This window comes from Phytophthora ramorum (assembly GCF_020800215.1).
Source record: "Phytophthora ramorum isolate Pr-102 chromosome Unknown Phyram_PR-102_s0004, whole genome shotgun sequence".
Taxonomy (NCBI): domain Eukaryota; phylum Oomycota; class Peronosporomycetes; order Peronosporales; family Peronosporaceae; genus Phytophthora; species Phytophthora ramorum.
The window spans coordinates 2,117,733-2,137,465 of record NW_027150650.1 but is presented as its reverse complement, the minus strand read 5'-3'; the positions used below and the strand labels follow the sequence as shown (position 1 = coordinate 2,137,465).

At 54.2% G+C, this 19,733-nt stretch overlaps 8 protein-coding genes across 8 annotated transcripts; 5 read left to right on the top strand and 3 right to left on the bottom strand.

Moving 5' to 3' along the window:
- Nucleotides 1-3,755: 3,755 nt before the first annotated feature.
- KRP23_5214 (Inorganic pyrophosphatase) lies at nucleotides 3,756-4,646 on the bottom strand (the record flags this gene model as incomplete). Its single annotated transcript, XM_067890259.1, has 2 exons — nucleotides 3,756-4,514; nucleotides 4,578-4,646. 2 exons carry the CDS (start codon nucleotides 4,644-4,646, stop codon nucleotides 3,756-3,758), a joined length of 828 nt encoding a protein of 275 aa, XP_067746819.1.
- Nucleotides 4,647-4,945: 299 nt separating this feature from the next.
- On the top strand, nucleotides 4,946-7,249 carry KRP23_5213 (Targeting protein for Xklp2-like protein; the record flags this gene model as incomplete). Its single annotated transcript, XM_067890258.1, has 3 exons — nucleotides 4,946-5,974; nucleotides 6,056-6,181; nucleotides 6,245-7,249. 3 exons carry the CDS (start codon nucleotides 4,946-4,948, stop codon nucleotides 7,247-7,249), a joined length of 2,160 nt encoding a protein of 719 aa, XP_067746818.1.
- A 426-nt stretch (nucleotides 7,250-7,675) lies between these two features.
- Nucleotides 7,676-12,086, top strand: KRP23_5212 (DNA damage-repair/toleration protein; the record flags this gene model as incomplete). The annotated part of the gene is made up of 13 exons (XM_067890257.1): nucleotides 7,676-8,064; nucleotides 8,132-8,206; nucleotides 8,286-8,429; nucleotides 8,503-8,574; nucleotides 8,649-8,720; nucleotides 8,787-8,855; nucleotides 8,921-9,025; nucleotides 9,087-9,155; nucleotides 9,215-9,268; nucleotides 9,327-9,652; nucleotides 10,604-11,478; nucleotides 11,542-11,639; nucleotides 11,732-12,086. The coding sequence occupies 13 exons, from the start codon at nucleotides 7,676-7,678 to the stop codon at nucleotides 12,084-12,086; spliced, it is 2,703 nt and encodes a 900-aa protein (XP_067746817.1).
- An 86-nt stretch (nucleotides 12,087-12,172) lies between these two features.
- KRP23_5211 (uncharacterized protein) lies at nucleotides 12,173-12,865 on the top strand (the record flags this gene model as incomplete). Its single annotated transcript, XM_067890255.1, has 2 exons — nucleotides 12,173-12,447; nucleotides 12,508-12,865. 2 exons carry the CDS (start codon nucleotides 12,173-12,175, stop codon nucleotides 12,863-12,865), a joined length of 633 nt encoding a protein of 210 aa, XP_067746816.1.
- Nucleotides 12,866-13,808: 943 nt separating this feature from the next.
- Nucleotides 13,809-14,819, top strand: KRP23_5210 (uncharacterized protein; the record flags this gene model as incomplete). The annotated part of the gene is made up of 1 exon (XM_067890254.1): nucleotides 13,809-14,819. One exon carries the CDS (start codon nucleotides 13,809-13,811, stop codon nucleotides 14,817-14,819), a length of 1,011 nt encoding a protein of 336 aa, XP_067746815.1.
- Nucleotides 14,820-14,939: 120 nt separating this feature from the next.
- On the top strand, nucleotides 14,940-15,809 carry KRP23_5209 (uncharacterized protein; the record flags this gene model as incomplete). Its single annotated transcript, XM_067890253.1, has 2 exons — nucleotides 14,940-15,405; nucleotides 15,475-15,809. The coding sequence occupies 2 exons, from the start codon at nucleotides 14,940-14,942 to the stop codon at nucleotides 15,807-15,809; spliced, it is 801 nt and encodes a 266-aa protein (XP_067746814.1).
- Nucleotides 15,810-15,852: 43 nt separating this feature from the next.
- On the bottom strand, nucleotides 15,853-18,354 carry KRP23_5208 (uncharacterized protein; the record flags this gene model as incomplete). The annotated part of the gene is made up of 1 exon (XM_067890252.1): nucleotides 15,853-18,354. The coding sequence occupies one exon, from the start codon at nucleotides 18,352-18,354 to the stop codon at nucleotides 15,853-15,855; it is 2,502 nt and encodes an 833-aa protein (XP_067746813.1).
- A 79-nt stretch (nucleotides 18,355-18,433) lies between these two features.
- On the bottom strand, nucleotides 18,434-19,663 carry KRP23_5207 (RNA polymerase II-associated protein 1; the record flags this gene model as incomplete). Its single annotated transcript, XM_067890251.1, has 1 exon — nucleotides 18,434-19,663. The coding sequence occupies one exon, from the start codon at nucleotides 19,661-19,663 to the stop codon at nucleotides 18,434-18,436; it is 1,230 nt and encodes a 409-aa protein (XP_067746812.1).
- Between the last annotated feature and the right edge of the window lie 70 nt (nucleotides 19,664-19,733).

The window sequence follows — 19,733 nt, the reverse complement described above, 5'->3', positions numbered from 1 at the left end:
GTAGACCCACATTGGGGTCAGTGTGGCCCGGAGACAAGGTGTCCTTGTCTCCTTCGAGTTCCCCTTCCTCGACTTCGCTTCCGTAGTCGAGGGGAACTCCCTCTCCACCCGGAGAGTAGATGCCCACTCCGGTTTCGACAGCAATGATCTTGCCTGTCTTGTTTCGGATGGCATGTTTCTCATGCCATCTCAAGTGGTATCCAGCAACAGAGAGGCGACTCTCTGTTGCCGCGCTTGTCGGCATCGCCGTCGAGGCGATGCCAGTAGCGGTCGTGGCTGAGGCAGCGGCCGTCGTCGCCTTGGAGGCGACGACAGCACTTGCTGTTGCCGAAGCGGCCGGCGTCTTGGACGAAGACGTCGTTGGCGTGCTCATTGGGAATGAGCACGTGTTCTCCCGAAGAAAATACGGATTGACGTGTCGAGACCGGCACGTCAAATCCTAACGGGGGGATGGTGTAGCGGGGCTACACATTCGGTTCACCTCCTACCTTAGTGCAACATGCACTAAGGAATACATTCGGGTGACCACCACAGGGTGGTCCACATTCATAGCAAAAGGCATATGACTGGTAGAAAGTAACACCTTTCTACCAATGAGAGTCATTCAATAGATAGGGGTTCTGCCAGCCATCCAATGGCAGAACCTCTCATTAGAAATATCAGCTTTAGGAGGAAACCCCATTTACAATCAATACAGTTCTCATTTACCACCAAAGCTTCCGTTTGGTTCATTTATCTAGGTTTAAGTATACTTGTGGATACAAGTATACTGAACTTAAGTAAACTACTCCTACGCTTCCTCCTACACGTGCGCACACGTGTAAGCTTAAGTAGTGGGTCTAAGCAGACCCATTACACGTGAGCCCTTGCGGTGCTTGCAAAGCAAGCATCGGCGAATAAATACAGATACTTTTTCGTTGACACGAGCAATCCTGAAGTGTCTTTGCAGCAATGTAACCATCGGCTCCTGGCCTCAGTGTCCTTGTGCACCAGCGTGAGCCACCACAAAAATCCGTGCGAGGAACTCTCTAGCCTTATTCGGGATCGATGACCGGCCTTCCACTCGTCCCCCTCCCTGAGAGTGACTCGCAGACGCAATTTTTCTTAACCAGTCACACGTTGCACCTCACGAATGTCATCCAGATTGGGAAATACAAACTCGAATCGATTGCTCCCTGTGGGGCTCTGTTTGGCGTGAACACGCCATCCTCGGTAATGAAGGAAAATATCTCCCTGCTCGCTTCGTGCAACGGCAGCTGTCAAAATTCTGGGTGAAGTCGAATGATCCAAACACTTTTTTGCCTCCAAAGGCATCGGTCGTGGTAGCATTGGTCGGTATCGACCCGGTGATTGGAATAGTGACTCGATTCACTGGCCTATAGTCAATGGTCAAACGAAACTTATCATGAGTCCCCGGCTTGCGCACAGGAACTACAGCACAAGCGCACCGGGATGCATTATTCTTTCTTGAGGCAGAGGGCGCGAAGGTCGTGGAGTCCGTCCATGGATTGGAGGCGGTGAGACAGCATGCGGTGAACTACGTGTCGGCGTTGTCTTGGTGGCTTCTACCCGTTGTGGCCTCTGTTCTGACTTGGAATCCCCCCTCTTAACATAATCTTGCGACATGCGACGGAATTGCTGTTGTACTTTCGCATGTCCCAGTATTAGATCGAAGAAGGCAACATCGTCCGATTTGCAGTCTTTCTTCTCTAAATCGATCAGTCGAGTGATCTGAGCCTTGAGAACAGGAGGTTGTAGACTGTCGACCAGTATACGGCAACGAGCCTTCAATCGACTGTTTTAGCCAGTATCAGACTCGTTCCCGGGGCCAATCAGACCTTGTAGACCATTGTCTTCCACGATTCTGTTGAAGACTTGATAGTAACGGAAGATTCAGGCGTCACAGGCGTCAATAGACAGATCCATCTTCAGCTGTTGACGGAACAAAGACGTGACATCGGGCATAAACTCGTTCTTGACAGTACGGCAACGTCCCTGCACGGCTTCCATGATATCAGCGTCGGTGACTGAGGACAGTGGCATCTTCAGCACATAGGTAGCTATGTTCCTATGCATATTGGATCTCACCGAACTCTTGACGGTGGTCACGACGCTCTCGAACGTCTCGTTGGTGACGCCACAGCGGTTGCGAATCTTCTCCACGTTGCGCTCCCACTCGAGGTACCACTCAATTAGCGCAACATGCTCCCAGCTACGCAGGTCCGGGGCCTTGGTCAGTTAGAAGATCGGATCCGGAATCGTCATCTCCACATCGCAGTCGGATTCCACCGTGAAGCCGGGTATAGTTGAAGTTCATTTCAAGCGCACTTAAGACGAACTTAGCAAGATCATACTTAGTCGGCGTAGATCGGTATTCTTGTGGAACCTTCGGTCGACACGCGCACTGAAGTGACACAGCAGTATCCGGGATAAAAAAACTAACGCTTCGAAGAGCGCAAGGCTAGCTTTGTCGCGAATACCTGGGGTCTTGTTCCACAGAGGAAAGTTGATTAATGAACAAAGTTATTCTCTGTCCGTGCAGCTCTCAAGCCTAACCTAAAGCTCTGCACTGCTAGTCATATTGTCCATCACCTACGCAATTTCCTCCCTCGCATTGTTGGCCGTACGCTCTTCAACATTGTCCTCATGAACACAGCATCTGCAGTCAATTCGAAGGTGTTCGCGAAGGTGTTGTTGGGTACGCCCTGAGACTTCACTGCTCCAGCAAGCTCTCACTTTTCATTTCGCTCCGCCAAGCGGACTCATCCAGACTCCAAGCTCCAGCGCCGTTCTCGCGGGGGCGAGGATGAGGAGGAAGAGGAAGAAGATCGCTGAAGGAGTCCCAACAGCCCGTTGCTTGCTGCTGAGGAGCTACCCGCCACATCCAAAAATGCATTTCTTGGCGGACCACCCAGCGCGGACGTAAGGCTCGAGGATAGTGCTGCGTCGACTCGAGAGCTGCTCAACGGATGTCACGTCACGCGACCTGCATGACGAGATTCAGCACCGTCCAAGTTTGCTTCAAAAGAAGACGTAAGCAGAAAAGTTTACTGCTAGTGTCGCCGTGTGCCTATCTGGAGGTGGGGAGGGTTGCATGGAGATAGCCGGCTCAGGCATTAGCCCTTTCGGATCTGTAGGCTAAGTACTCATAGGACACCCTTCGGAGAATAAGGCATCAATTACGTTGAACCAAATATTGGATCAAAACCCGAATTTGGCGGGTGTGAAGCGTGCGTGGGTTCAGACGCAAGTGTTTGTGATACTTTCACCTTGCATGGTGCCCCGGCCCAAGATACGTTTCTGACTATGGTGGGCTGCTTCGACCGAAGTGATCTCGTGCCGAAGGAATGCTTGACGCTCACTCAAGCACAGTTGGAGAGTGGTGAAGATTTCGTTTTTATCTTGGATATCATTCACGGTAAGCCTCGTGCACAACAAATACATGTGGAGCGTATATGAACAAACACCACCACTATTTGAACCATTTCCAGCTTGAGCGCATTGACAACTCAGGAGCCCAGTCATCTCCACAATCGTTTTTCGCCCATTCGATGGCAATGGAAGAGTGATCACAACACCATTTCCAATTCAACAACTCTTTACGTTTGCCAGCATTTACATCGGCACTTAGCGCAATGATGTTGTTCCTGAACAAGTTGCTGGGATCAGGCAACCACTCCAAGTTCGCTGCCAGGACGAAATCCGTTCTAAATCGCGTTTTCACCATTCCCCCCCTATGAACTCTTGCGCGCCTTTTACATATCAGTGCGGGTGCAGGTCCAGAGTTTGTTGTTGCCTGCGAGTTCGTCGCCTACGAGTTGTTTCCAGCTCTCGTGGGTTTGCTGGATCACGTCCACGGCAAAATCTCTGGGCTGCGCCTTCCCGTCGAAGGCAAAATCGCTCGGGGGTTTCCCGTCCGGGATCTTGTAGTCCCGGAACCAGCGGTGCACCTGCTCCACCACATCGTGCAGCGGCGTGTCTCGAAGGTCCCTCAAATCGTTCACGTGGGCCGCCAGCGGGTCGTTGACGTTGATGGCGAGCACCTTCCAGTCCGTCTCGCCGCCGTCGATCATACCCAGCACGCCCAGCACCTTGACGGGGTAAATTTCGCCCACACGGGCGACGTGACGGCCGATCTCGCACACGTCGATGGGGTCATTGTCCCCTCCGTGCCTCGTGTTCGGGTCCACATGATTGGGATCCTCCCACGTCTGAGGCAGGCAACCGTAGTTGACGAGGGACGCGCTGTGGTAGAGACGAGGGACACCCTTACGCTCGTCCTGCTTGATTGGGTTAAACTCCTCGTCACCCGCGATCTCCATTTTGTCTCGCGAGCCCCGAGGAATTTCATTCACGAAGTGGAACACGGCATTATTAAGTTCGTGAGGGTGATCGAGTGAGCTACGTGCATACAGCGGCACGTGGTGCCACGGCGACTGCTTACGCCCCAGCTTGTCGTAGAAGAAGTAGCGGCAATCCAAAGTGCCTGGCTGCCCTTCGCGCCGCACCGTGTGCTGAGTATAGGAAATTAGAGGTGGCGGAAATAAGACGTGGGGAGAAAGTTGTGCATTCCGTACCAGAGACTTGCTGGACGCCGCGCGGATGAAGCGGACGGCGCGAACACGCAGCGCCGATGCCAAGACCATCGCTGCCCGCACGTTGATGAGACTCAAAATGAGCCTTTCATCACCAACATGCGGTATAGTAGGCCCTGCCATACCTCATAGTATGTGAAGTAAGAAAAGTCCGGTAATAACGAAGCCAGAAGCCTGTTATCTATGATACCTGTATATGTAGATGATCGTTGAATAAAGTATTATTGTATTGGAAGTTCGGCCATACATTAATAGCTGTATATACGGATACATGACCACCTCTACTGCAACTAATGATATTCATGTTTACAATATCTAGCTGTTTTTGAATTTTAAACCGCCATTGCGCGATGGCGACGCTGCTTGACACGACGATGGCGGAGAGCGAGCATGCGCAGGTATCGGAGCCCGAGACGGACGCCGCGGAGGAGGACGACGACTTCTGCTTCGACGCGCCGTCCTACTACGACCTCAAGAACCCGTCGCTGGAGCGGCGCTACGTCAACAACGCGGACGGCTACTTCTCGTCGCCCGCCACGTCTCGCAGCGCTCCAAGCCCTGGTTTCAGCACTACAACAGAGTCCACCGTGGCTGCGAGTCACAAAGAGATAGATAATAATGAGCCGAAGGATATGCAGGACACGACCATGACAGAAGAAGAGCTGGACGTGCAGCAGGTGCTGAGCAACAGCAGGCTACTGGACGACAAGGAAGAGAGCTTCGAGGAGGTCTTCAGGCACTACGCGTCGTCGTCCCAATCCTCGGCCACGTCCTCCTACCTGCTCCATGAGCTGGACACGTCCACACACAGCTCGCAGACGTCGTCGTCCTCTACACCACTCAGGATGGAGCACAAGAGCAGATTCTCCACAGCTGACGGCACGTCCAAGCTTATGCAGCCCACGCAGTCGTATCTGAGAAGGATGCAGGCGGAGCAGAGGGTGAGGGAGCAGACGTTCATGGAGGACGTCCCTATGCAAGACAAGCCCCGCGTGACGCGCCCCCGAAGCCCCAAGCTGCACACGCGCAGTCGGCCTGCGAACCCGAACGACCCGTCGCGGATGAGCAGCACGAGTCGTGAGCTGCTCAAGATCCAGGAGGAGCGGCTGCATCTGCAGCTGGAGAAGCTGAAAATCCGCGAGTTTCACGAAAAGACCAAGGTACAACGGCCACCCAGCAATGTGCACCAGCGGTCGACCAAGCAGCTCACGATCCCGCAGACGCCGCATTTCGAGGTGGATAGTCGCGTGCGGCGCCTGCATAGCGAGCGTACTGAAACTGGACAGGATAAGACGCCTATTGCCGCGGAGAAGCTACTGTCCCGTGATTTTGCGCTGCCTTTGCCGCCACACTCCAGAGAGACCAGACACCCACGGACGGTGAGCGAATGTTGCGAACGAGCCTTTTACCGTTTAGGGACTAACGTGCTTTTCTGCTGTGGTCTTATGTTGAGCTTGCAGATACCTCAATCTCCGCAGCTACATACTGCTACGCGAGCGTCACAACGCCCACCTCCAGCTCCACTTTCGCGTGAAAAGCCTCCCGCTCCCAGCTATAGTCGCTCAAAATCTGGTGGTCTCACTCAGGTAATGTTTTGTGAATTCATGCTATTGCTGAGGCGGTACCTAACGTATTACTGGATGCACTAGCCGGTGACTCCCCAGTTGGAAACCAGTCGACGAGCAGCTACCCACCGCCGACCAATAGAGGTTGTCGATCATGATGCCGAAGAGCTGGCCAAGAAGTTTCACGCCCGACCTCTAAACAAGAACATTTTAGAGCCGAAGTCATACCCTCGGTACTCTCCTGCAAAATCGGACAGTAAGGCGCGCTTGACACAGCATGCTGCGCCAAAATCAACAACAACTGCGCGCTCAGTAACTCGCCAAAGCGCTTCAGAACCTGCTGCTTCTGTCGCCTCTGAATTGGAGCGTCGCCGCAAAGAGCGCGAGCAACGTATGAAAGCACGACAGACAGGCCAGACCACCCAGCAGAAGTCGGGTCAACCGTCGATACGCCGGCCCGTGATCCCTGAAACTCCGCCACTCAAAAGTATCCAGCTGCACCGGGAGTACCAGGAGAATTTTCGTCGCCGTATTGAAGCTGAAGAGGAAGAGAAGGAGAAGCAGCGGACGTTCAAAGCGAAGCCAATGCGTGTGACCTCGACGCCTGCGAGGTTCGAGGGCTCCACGAAGCCACTCACCGAGATGAAACCGTTTGAATTACCAGGAGATCGTTATCGTGAGCACGCTAGCGAGCGTCTTGAACAAAAACGCCGCGAAGAAGAAGAGCATCTGCAGTCTGCTGGCACGTTTCGAGCGAAGCCGATGCCAGTGTTCGAGGCAGACAGCTTCCAAGTGAGCTCCAGCAGCAGGCCTCTTACACATACTGAGTCTCCCATGCTGGCAACGAACCGTCGAGCAGCTGAACGAGCTGCCTTTGAAGCGGCCGAGAAAGAACGCCGCGAGCAAGAGGAAGCGTTTCGCCAACAGCGAGAACTGCTGGAACGCCAGCTGGAGGAAGAGGAAGTCAAGCGCATGCGCCGTAAAGATATGATTTTTCACGCGCGGCCTGTTCCAGAGAGCAAACCTTTCCAGCTGAAGCACGATGTCACCCCGTTGACGGAGCCGGTTAGCCCCATTAAGCACTCCTAGGCTTCAAATGGCGGTCGCGTCTACGCGTAACTTACTCTCTGCGCGTAGATTGAACTGATGCGACCAGGAGAGCCCACACGTCGGTACAACAGCAACGGAGGAACTCGCTGTCTATTCTACTCCTATGCGAAGATACCCATGTACCCTTACAGACCCAATCGTCCGAGAGGCGATCTACCCACGATGAGGCGTAAAGTAATACAACTGCGCTGTGGTTCTTACGCGGGTGGTGGTGTGGCCCCACTCTGCCTTTCTTCTTGTTTGCGTGCTCTGGACAGGAAAAGGAAAAGTCTGGAGAGAGAGAATCACTTGTGTCCAGAAAGCAGCAAGATCTGGACTATGAGGATGAAGGCGACCACAACACGATGGTTGATATTCGTTGTACTACAGCTGATCCAAGGTTGTGGCAGTGACGACATCCTGGACATGTTGTTGCCGTTCCTCGACTTGGAAGGACTCGCAGAACAAGCAGCGACCGAAGCGCCCAGAGATGCAGCAACCAAAGCCTCGTCCTCAGTCGATGATACCTATCCATTAGCACGTGTGGAGATGGAAATGCTGCTGCAGATGCACAATACTTGCCGAACTGCGCAATCTGAGGCGATGCGTACGTGGTGTATCGGCAGTGACGAGGACTCGTATTTGGATGGAGAGCATACCAGCAATTCACTGTGTCCGCGTGGCGTGTTGACGCACCCATGCACTGGCCGAGTACTTCACGTTAACAAAAGCGCGATCGAGGAAGACGTGTTCTTGTGGCCCTGGAAAGGAATCAAGTGTGACGCCTACACAGACCCGACTACGCTGACGCACATGTAAGTTTTGACTCGCGAACGTGCATTCAAGTTTAAGCGAGTCTAAGGCAAAGCGTTGCTTTTGTAGCTATCTTCCAGACGAGGGCTTGAACTGCGAGCTGGCTGAGCTGGATCTGAGCGTGATGGTGTCGCTAGAGCAGCTGTAGGTCTTGCGTCTCGCATTGAAGGCCAACGCAATGGCAGGCAAAAGAACCAACATCGCTGTGGATTGTTGCCAACAGAGATCTATCAAGAAGTCAACTGCATGGAGTTTTCCCAGAGTGGCTAGGCGAGATGACACTGCTTCGGCTATTAAACCTGGAGGGCAACCAACTTATAGGGGACATTTCCTCGTCTTTTGCCGACAACGCCGCCCTTGAATCGATGTAAGATTGCACGTTGACTACTTAAATCACTCGTTTGAGAACTCACTTCTAAATCTTGTGTACGTCGATGCAGCAACCTGTCCGGGAACAATCTGACAGCCTCCACTCTCCACCTTTTCGACGCGTTTCAGCGTCTTCAGCATTTGTCTGTAGACTTCTGGTATTTCCCTATCTTTGTGCCTTTCGTTGACACTCTTGTGGCGCTGTGGCTTGTGCCAGGGATTTATCCTCCAACAAGATTGAACTAGAGCTACCAAAAAACGTCTTTGCGAGCGAGTTCTTGCGGACCGTGTACGCAGCGTGCCCTGTATTCACATACGACCGTATTGTTTCTCATATCTTGCACTATTCAAGCAGAAACCTCAGTCACAACTGGTTTCATGGAGACCTGCCAACGCTGCCACCTTTCCAGTTCGTGGTGTCGCTGTAAGTGCTTGACCACACCTCACCATAGCAAAGCACAGCTGACAGAATCGTGGTGATATGTACAGCGACTTATCGTCCAATTTGCTTACGGGCGAGATCCCCTCACAACTCCCGCTGTGGGGCCGAGAAGATCCACACGACCCCGATGAAAACTCCTCTCTAGCGATCGTGTATGCTGACTCCAAACTGCTTTAAACACTGTGCGATGAGTTTGATTGTGGTTTTGTGCAGCGATGTCTCAGACAACTTCCTGTCGGGCACTCTACCGGTGATATCAAACCAGACATCACTGCAGCGGTTGTAAGTTATGCGCAGTACACAAGACTACTGACACACACTGACGCTCATCTTGCCACTAGTGATGTTCACGACAATGCTTTTGGTGGCTTTTTGCCTGAATTTCCGCCACTGCTGTAAGTAAACTGCCGTCAATATTCTGCAGCTCGATCTCATCGCATTGTATTCACTCAGACTGAAGCATGCCGAGCCCGCTCAGTTCGATGGAAATGCATTCTTGTGCCCCATGGCTTCGGCGCTATTGTCAAGTAACCTGACATGCGTATGCGGCAATGGCTACAGCACCAAGTCGAGTGTCGATTCCAGCGAAGATGTGGGGGCGGTGATCTCTGCTAACGAAGCTTTCGATCTCTGCTTGCCGTGTCCCGAAGGCTCATACTCGAACACCACCACAAACCAAAAGTGCCGCTCGTGTCCCGCTGGATCTACTCCGGAGGCAGCAGTCAGCGGGAAGGCTGACCGCTGCAGGCTTTGCCTTCCAGGTACCTACACGAATGAGAGTGGGTCGCAGACTTGTATGGCGTGTTCTCCGGGGACTTTCGCGAATGGTGTTGGAGCGACATCGTGTGATCCGTGTGACCCAGGAGAATTTGCTGCAGCGGAGGGCTCTACACAATGCACAGAATGCCCTGTGGGAACGTTTTCGAGTTCGATTGGATCTACTGCGTGCGATTCATGCCCAGCCGGAACGTATGTGAGCGCGCAGGGCGAAGCAGAGTGTTTGATGTGCCCGATGGGTACGTATCAAGACGTGGACGGGTCAGTGGCCTGCAAGACGTGTCCTGTTGGGTATATCGCGCCGCAACCTGGGCACGTCAAGTGCTCGCCATGCCCTCCTGGAAGTTTTTACGACGATAAATTGACGACATGCACTCTTTGCCGCCCCAACACATTTGCAGGAGCGCCTGCTCTGACAAAATGCAGCAAGTGTGAGTACGGGACTGTTGCTGAGTGCTTTGGCAATGAAAAATGCTTTGCAGTTGCTGCGCCTGGATCGGGATACCTGTCCACCGAAGCTACGCAGGCCCCCGTGAAGTGTAGCCCTGGAGCGTTCAATGACGGCACGTGGCAAACCTGCCAGTCTTGTCTGCCGGGGACATTTTCAGCAGATAGTGGCTCGCAGAATTGCTCCTCTTGTGCCAAAGGTAGCTTCTCATCCAGCAAAGGCTCTTCCTATTGCGAGAAGGCTTCGTCAGGTTCGTTCGTCGATTTTGAAGGTGCAGTGCGAGCGGAACCGTGTCCACCCAACACTATCGCCGCTGTGAGTGGCTCCGTGGTCTGCACACCGTGTCAAGCGCCAGCATTTAGCTTCCTGTATGGTGGAGTCGAATGCAGTATTGCGAAGGCTGGCGAGGTGTATGACCATGTGACCTGGCCTCGCTTAACTCTGGACTTAGCGGGCGTTGAGCAACATGAGCTGCTTCGCGCCAGAGACGCTGACCATGTGCCAGCAATCACTGCACTTATCCAGGTCTGGACTGATACGCTGACGACCTATTCGGCGTTGAGCTATCAGTTACACGTGCTCGAAGTGACCGATCTCGTCGACGCTACGCATTTGACGAGAGTCATCGTTGCCGTAGAGACCATATCACCTTTGATAACGAAAATTGCTACAGATAGTAGCAGCTTTCAAAGTGAAGTTGGCGACGTAGTTCATCAAGCGACTGAAGCGGCTGAAAGTGCTCTAAACGACTTGCTGGACGAACTCGACGCGTCAAATACGGGAAAAGAAAGTGATGGCAGCAATAGGGAGAAAGTCACGGAATTGGTGATGACTACTGCATTTCAAGATACTTTAGTACGTCAGTTCAACCGCGTGAATCTGGTCAACGGAGCGTTGTCGTTCCGGACGCTCAATCTGTCGATACTTGATCCTCCGTTCACTTCGACCCGCGCAGTGGCTTGTGCTCCTGGTACATTTTTCACACTGACCGGGAGTTCAGCTCGTGGATGCCGATTGTGCCCGATGGGTTCGTACTCGTCGACAAGTGGTGCATTGCAGTGCAAGCTGTGTCGTCGAGGGACCTTTTCAGCAATTGAAGGGCAGACAGAGTGCAGCTCGTGCCCAGTTGGTGCCGATGCTGCACCAGGTGCTACCAGTTGTGTCAAGTGTTCCTGGTTCACGTACGAGTGCGAAGGCTTCTGGGAAGACTTGATGGTGGCCGTGTGCATTGTATTAGCATTGATTCGAATGGTTTGGAAGAAGATCCGCCAGCTTTGCGCGGGTGACCAAGTCCAGCAACAGCAGATCGAGAGTGCAGCGCTAATGGCAGCTGTACGAACCCATGGGCGCACTTTCGATGGTGTGCAGTATGCTCCGATGGTACGATGTCTTGCAGTACAAAGTATTGGTACAGAATGACTAAACCTTGTTTTTTTTTGGCAGGGTACCGTGTCCGCAGACACGATGTTTGGCTCGTTGCGCGCTGAGTTGACATCGAGACGCAAGCTGGCGGCAACTGAGACGCTCGAGGTCCGGAATTTGTAAGTTGTCAGTGGAGACGAAAACAAAAATGCTTCGTAACAGCAAGTGTAGTGTAGGTGAGTAATGTCGCCTTCATTACTGGAACGTTCAGCATGGCTGCCGTGCAGCACATCGCAGCGAAAGCGAATCTTTCATCCACGTTGAAGAAGAAAACAAGCAAAAGGTTTCGTGTCGTTGCTTGTCAGCCCAATGACGCAGCCATGACCAGTCTAAATACGGCGAAAACGAAAATGCTGGCATCCTTTTCAATGGCCGAAGTCGGAGAACTTCTCCGAGAAGGAGACATCCAGACGCAAGTGCTCTCGCTGGATTTGGCCAGGTGGCTTGCGGCTGGCAGGGTGCAGCTAACTCGGGTGTTTGGGCTCTGCAACTTGCTGCACCAGAATTTGACTCGGTCTCACTATGGGTTACTGCGGCTAGGCGACGACGCGTCGACGGCCTTCTGAAACTTCCCCTTCCTTCAGTTCCAGTCAGCAATTGGCAGAGGACCGGAGGACGGCCTGCCCCCATCGTATCCGCGTCGCCCCCCGCCATGTTAGGCACGCAGGCGCCGACTAGCAACTGGGGGAACAATTTCGGCCCGCGCACGGACATGGACAGCGTGCCGCTCTTCGAGCGCGAGCACCGCAACGACAGCCAGCTGGTGCAGCGCCTGCAGAACGAGCTGGCGGACGCCAAGCGCTTCGTGGAGGCGCAGGCGCGGCGCCAGAACGACCTCGAGTACGTGAACGAGGACCTGGAGCGGCGTCTCGAGCAGGAGGCGCTGGAGCGCATCACGCTGGACGCGCAGAAGGCCGAGGACGAAAAGTACGCGTCATCATCAAAAATATGTGCTTTTTAGTGGTACTTAAGTTGCTGTGAGCTCAGACGGTGGCAGCAGGAGAAGGGCGCGCTGCAGGAGCAACTTACGTCGTGGGAGGCGCGCTTTGAGGAGGAGACGCGCCGCCGGGCCATGGCTGAGGACCGGCTCCGTCGAGCCGAGAAGGAGCTGTACCGCATGCACCAGAAGAAGTACGACATCGAGAAGCAGGTGCGCCGCGAGGAGAGCGAGAAGCGCAAACACGAAGAGATGATTGTGCGCAGTCTGCAGTCGGACTCGCAGCGCGCGCAGCAGAACGCGGCCAACGGGTTCCTGGACCCGACCGTGAACCCCAAGGACGCCAAACCCGCCACGGTCCGCACGCGGCAGGCGCTGTCCTCTGCGATGGACTTCCTGGGCGTCTGAACAGCAGTCAGGACACTGCAGAGGATGTGGATATGAGCTGTATACCTGGCCAGGACGCTGCGTTCTGGCTGGACGAATTCTCTTCGAACTGCGATGCAGCGACTGGCAAATCAAGTTTTCAAGCAGCGAGAGAGGAAGAGGAGCAGCGTCGCGTTGACGAGCACGGCGCTCGCTCGCTCTTGGTGGCGCGTGTATCATATGAGCAGGACGTAGCTAGCCACTTGCATATAACTTTGTGCTTCCCTTTCCGTTGTGCGTGTTCGAGTAGTGAAAACTTCAACTTGAGCTGCTCGTATATCGCCAAATATCGCCAAACTTCAGTGGCCGTTTCAAACTGCAACCTACACTTTACAACATGGCTACATTTTTTTGCGCGGAGACCTTCGTCACGACGACAGCTTAGTTGCTGCAGCGCCGACACAATGAGCCGTTCCTGACGCAAAGGTGAGTGCCTCATGTTGCCTTGAAAACCCACCAGCGTTTTTCGAGACGGTTAGTCAGGTCTGGACATGTTGCTCGCGAAGAGACGTCGACTGGCCCTGAAGCTCACGTAGCAGCTCACGCGATTGCGTCTTCAATGCAGCTGAGACGGCTTCTGCAAAACTCCTAGTAAGCTTAGGCAAAACTCCTTCCTGGTAGGGCGTTTCTGTTGAGCCCAGATGCCGCTCAAGCGCAAGCAAGCGGCCGTTCACAGCTCTATGCCGGTCGTCGCGAGCTGGTCACCCACCACTTGTCACTTGCAACGACCAGCTGGACGCGGTGCACGCACGGTGGAAAGGCAGCGACTCGATCGCCCTGCCTCTGCCGATCGGCACCACACCACAATTGGAGTCGTCCAGCTCAAAGCTCGCTCGAAAATAGTTCCTCCTTCGCTGTCTGCCCGGTCTCAATCTGTCGTTGCGATCACTTCCTTATCCACCGCAGTCACAGCAGCACTAAGACTATGGTCGTCGTTGACACCATCCAGCCGCTGAGCACCGCCACGACGGTCGCGCTCAGCTCGAACCCGAGCCAGCAGGACATCGATTCGACAACGAGCACGCAACTCGAGCAAGCCGTTGCGAAGAAAGTCGCAGCAGACCAGGCCATCCGAGCACGAGAGACCAGCGCGTCGGCGGCCGTGTTGGGCGGTTGCATGCCCGAGAGCCATTATCTAAACGGCCAGGACAAGATGGTGCAGTTTGCGGGTCTCTACGTCGTGCGCGGCCCCACCGAGTCCAAACATGTGCGCTACACGATGGACGTCGCGGTCGCCGAGCTGCAGCTGCGCGGACGCTGCATCCAGCGCTTCCAGAGCTTCTTCGTGCTACGCAAGCGTCTTCTCGAGGTGCTCAAGAGCTGTCGAGGTCGACTTCCGTCGCGTAAGAGCACGCTGACCGGAGACGAAGACGCTCCGCAGATTTCTGCGGGTGCAGAGCTCGTTGAGCTGCTCACTCGTCCTCGTTGCATCCAGTGTCCTGAGTGCGAGTTGGCGTATGACCAGCTCGCTGCGGTCAAGTTCCCACGCCGCACTCTGTTCCCACCGAGTCTGCAAGACGTCCAAGAGAGGTCTCAGATGCTGGAGACGTTCCTCGACTACTGCGTCCGGATCGCAACGACGTGGCCTGCTTGCCAACGCAGCAAGCGGTTGTTCGTTGCGGCGCTGGGCAAGTTCCTGGGCGTGGACCTAATGGAATATCTAGCCAACCAGAAAGAAGTTGTCTCCATGTCGGAAGTTCGCACCATTGTCAGCGTCAACAAACAAGATGCAGATGAAGACCAGGAGGACTCGGAGAAGACCGAGTCTTCCAGCGAGATCGTGTATCTGCCCTCTCCACACGAAGTCAGCGACCGACTCCACTCGAGCGACGACATCGAAGACGACCGCCAAAGCGAGCCAAACTTCTCCTTCATCTCGAATCCGTCCAAGGAGAACGAGGGTGAAGGAATGGTGCGCTCCCAGTCGCATTGCTAAAGCTGTTGGTTCATGTGGAAGTCGTCGTAGCGATAATACATTTTTCCTATCTACTCGAAGGGTTTACAGCTACCATCATTTCAGCACACACTAACAAAGACTTGGTCATTAGCGGAGACTATGCGTGCAAGCGAATTGGCTCGTAGTGTCCACTCGGAAGGGTTCGTAGTGCTGTCCACTGAGACGTATGGAGCCCCCCAGTCCGTCGTGGAGCGTTTGCGAGCGCAGGTGCTTCACCGCTACGAGGAATTTCTAGCCGCAGCTGAAGCGCAGCGACTGGATCTGAAACTTCGTGAAAACTCGGAGCGTCTAGCAGGTTTCTACGTACGCGAAGGCGGTCGGATCGACATGCAGTTGAGCACTTCAGCGTTCCAGACGCGGCCCTTGGCGTCCCACGCAGTGGAGACTGTGGACATGAATCTGCTGAAAGAGATGGCTGCAGTTTGGCAGTCGGTACTCAAGGAGCTCTTCGCTCCGGACGGGTACCATCTCGAGTACATTGGTTGTGTGTTGTCCCGACCGGGAGATGCCGACCAGAACTGGCATTTGGACGGTGTGCATCGCAACCAACACGTCCAGGAACCCGGTGGGATTCAATGTAACGTTAGTTTGTGGAGTGTGGGGTTGTTCTGACTGTGTTTGTCGGTGTTTTCAGTTGATCGCGTCAATGTGTTTGTGCCGCTGGTGGCCATCACGGACAAAACTGGAGGCACAGAGATGAAGACTAAGTCGCATATTCACGACAATGGAACTCGCGGAACGGCGTTTGAAGACTACATGGATCTGCCCAGCGTTTCGGCCTGTGTGGAAGCGGGGACGCCAATAGTCATGGACTACCGCGTGTGGCACCGAGGTCTGGCTAACACCAGCGAGAGCACCGTGCGTCCGCTGCTCTACTTCAAGTACGCCAAGGTGGTGGCACCTGCAGCGACCAACGTTGCGGTTGTCGGAGAAAAGAAGAGGAAGAGAATCACGCCGATGTTGGTCTAAGTTGTAATGGGCACGTCAGAGTGACGACGGAACCCCTCGCTGTCTATTGAGTTGCGTTTTCAAGCAAGGACACCGTGGCTTCGAAAGCTAGCAGCTGGTCCGAGGAGAAAGCAGCCTGGGTCCGAAGCTTGTTCAGACGCTCGGGTCGCACGGTTGCACGCTCTTCACCTGGCAACGAGGAGGTCTTGGTGGCGTCGTAACTCAGTAGGTGACTCCAAATTGCTGGGGATGCCTCCGTCGCCAACGCTTGAGCAAAGTGCTGGCGCGCGAAGCTTAGCGTACTGTCGTCGTCGGCAAACAGGTAGTCCACAATGTGGTGGATGGCGATAGAGTAGACAAAAGCACCGCGTGTAGGCGATACTTGCTGCTTGCACACCGCCTGCTGCATGAACTGAAGCAGCTTAGCATCGACGGTAGGCGATGGACCACCCTGGGTACATCTCTTGAATAGTTGAGTGCTGGAGACTTCGAACGGTGCGAGCGTATGCAGTAGGTGGGATTCCTGGAGCTCTTTCCAGACGAACTTGCGTAGCTCCAGAGGAAAGTCACGCGTCAACAGCAGCGTCACACATTGTGCAAAGTGTGTGTTCCCGAAAGACGATGCCGTAAATTCGGCCATGAGCTTCTCGACGAAGGTCAGTACCTGCTGCTCGTCCGACGAGAAGGACACTGAGGGAGACTTGCTGGGAGCAGGTTCTGCCTCCTCCTGGCCAGACTCAATGCTCTGGACGCGCTTTAAGTTCCGGAGAATCCCCTCGTAGAATAGCCTCGAGTCTTCTGACGAGCGCAGCATAGGCTCAACAAGCTTCGGAAGAAGTTGACGGAGAGCAGAGTCAACATGGTCGTCAAAAAGCACGTCACTGCCAGCAAAGAAAACGTGTACCAGATGAAACAGCTTGTCTTCCGGGCGCAACTCAGCAATTGAAGAGATAGACGACATTTGCGGTGCCAGTCGCTCGAACTCAAACACAAAGCGGCACGTAGCGCTAACGATCAGCTTCATCTCCTCGCTCTGCGCACGCGTCGGGCCCACATCGCTCGGTGGTTTACCATCACTGCTGTTGCTGTACTCAATACGCGACAACGGACACACCATCCAGAAATTGGGCAGCGGGAGGTTGCTGGGTATGTACGTCTGCTCCTCTTGAGGCAGCCGCAAATGGCATGAAAACTTGGCAACAGTCGACACACCAGCGAAGATTTGCGCAGAGTGTGTTTCTTGGTCGTGGGTGGCGTTCACAAGAGCCTGGTAAATGGGAATCAACACGCGGCTCATGCGTGTTGCGTCAGCTTCCTCACTGAATACGCCAAGCAGCTGCAGAGTATTCTGGTGGAACAACACGCCAGCGAACAAGCGCGCGATCAAGAATTCGCCTCCACCACCAAGACGCTCCACAAGGATCAAGGCTTGATGGTACACCTTCTGGGCAAACTCTGCACTGACGTTTGCGATATCACTTTGGCCAGCAGCAATAAGCTCTCCCAAGAGGAGAGTGAACTCGCATGCTTGGATTAAAGTGGGGCTGAACATAGCGGACGATGAAGCAACGGCCGAAGTTGCTGCAGCAAGCAACGGCGTCTTAACTTCACGCGAAAACATCTCCACGACCTCGTCATCATCCATGTCATCAGACAGTAAATTATTACTGACAAGTTGTCGGTGGAAGCGGACAATCGCCAGGAGCAGATCCCGCTTTGCCACTGTATCATTCAGACGGGATAGAAGTTTCCGTGTCACCTCGTGCGACTGCACAAGCCTGAGCACTTGTACGAGACTAGAAGTCTCTAGGTTGTACTTGACTGCATGGGAGCTAGCAGCAGCGAGGAATCTTAGTGTTGTGGACAAGAGAACAATAGTCTTGACGTCACTCAGCTCCGACGCGCCCGATAAAGAATGAATACATCGAATAGCCTCCCCTTTCGCCGAATCCACGAAGAACCCCAGCTGGTTGAAATAGTGCTGTGCCTCATGCACAGCCCCGAGTCCACAAAAGGCTTCAAGCGCCGCAAATAACGCTGAATTCCGGACAATTGAAACGTCGGAGGCATTCTGCATATACCCCGACAGCACGGAAAACAAGTACGCAAAACAGTGGAAATCCAGACCATAGCTCAGGAGAACGCGCCAAATGCGGAGACTTTCCACTTGCATCCTGACAAAAAGCACGGCAGCTTCCTCATCTGCTTCACCAGTAGGAATTTCTTTCAGCGCAAGGAAGCCCTTCGTGCTCTGAATCAGACCGCTGGAGATAAGAGCTGATGCTACACTGCGCTGACCCTGGCACAGCGCTCGCACAAGTTCCAAGGCCTTGATTGTAAGCTGTAGCGACCGGATATTGTCCTCTTGAAAGGTCAGGACTTGTTCGTTCTCGATGTACTGCTGCTGAAGAAGCTTCAGAAGTTTACCATTCGAACTAATCTCGTGAGCAGCACGTGGAGAGTGGCGAGCCACCGCAATCAGTATCTCCAGCATGTTTTCGGTTGCATATTGATCCGGCAATTGAATGGTCTCAAGAATGTATCGCAGCCGCGCGCCGATATCCATACTGAGAAGTGCTTGTACCGGATCCAAGGTCGCCAAATCTTCATCACTGATACTAGACCCATCATCAGCCTCACTGGTGTCAATGTAAACCACGTCTTCGACATGATGATGAGATTTTCTCTGCGCTTGTGCTGCGACCCCCGTTGCGATGCAGGTGCACTTTAGGAGGAAGGACGACAGTCCCCTGCTTCAATTCCGACAGATAACCCTCCTCCCATCCAGATTCCGATTCCACTGGCACAATAAACGCGTGCAGTGCAGACACACCAGCGCTTAGTGCAGTGTAGTTCTGGTCATCTAGTACGATTCGCAGCGTGATAGCCACGTCACGAGGAAGCACGCGGGGTGCCACTGGAAGCGACGCCTTTTCCTGGAGCTGACGCTGTTTCAGAACCTTGGCCAGGACTGTAAGCGCCATAGCACGTTGACTGGCGACAGAGCTTCGCGCGAGGTGCAAAAGCTCCGGAACCGTGTACCCCGCAGCGTTCGGGTCGTCGCCGTGGTGGAAGAGTCCGGAGTGCACAGGCAGCTCAACATCTGTGGCTTCCAGCACGTGCCCATCCAGATCAAACCGCTCTAGCGTCGCGTCTTCCGCCACTGAACGACGTTTCTTCTTGCCACGAGCAGCTTTCTCTTTCCCTGCGTTCTGCGTCCAATCCAGTTTGGCACGCTCCTCGGCCGGGAGCAATTTAGCCTGTTCCTGTAGTTGCTCCTCTGTCTTCACCGCCGCTAGACTTCTGATCATCTCCTGCTTCTCCTCTTCCTCCTTCACCACCGACTCTCCAATCTTCACTTTGGTCCTCTTAACTGGCGCCTTGTCCTGTTTCTTGCGTCGATTCTTGAGCTTCTCGACCAGCTGTGGGTCCAGTGTCTGCAGAAGCTCCTGTTGCGCCTCTCGGATCTCCTGCGGGCTCATCTCCTGCAGTTTCGCGCGATTGGAAGCGTCAATGTCGCTGCTCTCCCTGTCCAAAGGCTGCGGCTGCTCTGCGGCCTTCACCTCCCGTCGTCTGCGGCCGAAGAGACTTTGGCCCGGGCCGCGTCTCTTCACAGCTGGGAAACCTGAAGCCTCGCGCTTATTGGGCGCCAATACGAAGCTCTGCTGGCCCATAGGAGGCACTTGGCGCTCCACGACGCCCCTCAGCACCCGCGGACCGGATTCTGATGCATTCTCAGAGGATGCGGACGCCGACACCTTGGGTGCAGGACCGCGACGAGATACTTTGGCTGCTGGCGGCTTCTTCTGGCTCAGGAACTGCTCCTGCTCGCGGAGGAGCTGCGCCAGCTCGGCGTCCATATCGGGCGCGTTCATTCTGATCACAAGTGAGGATTGATTGGCGGAAAAACAAAAGTTGAACCTAAGTTTGAAACACAAAATAATA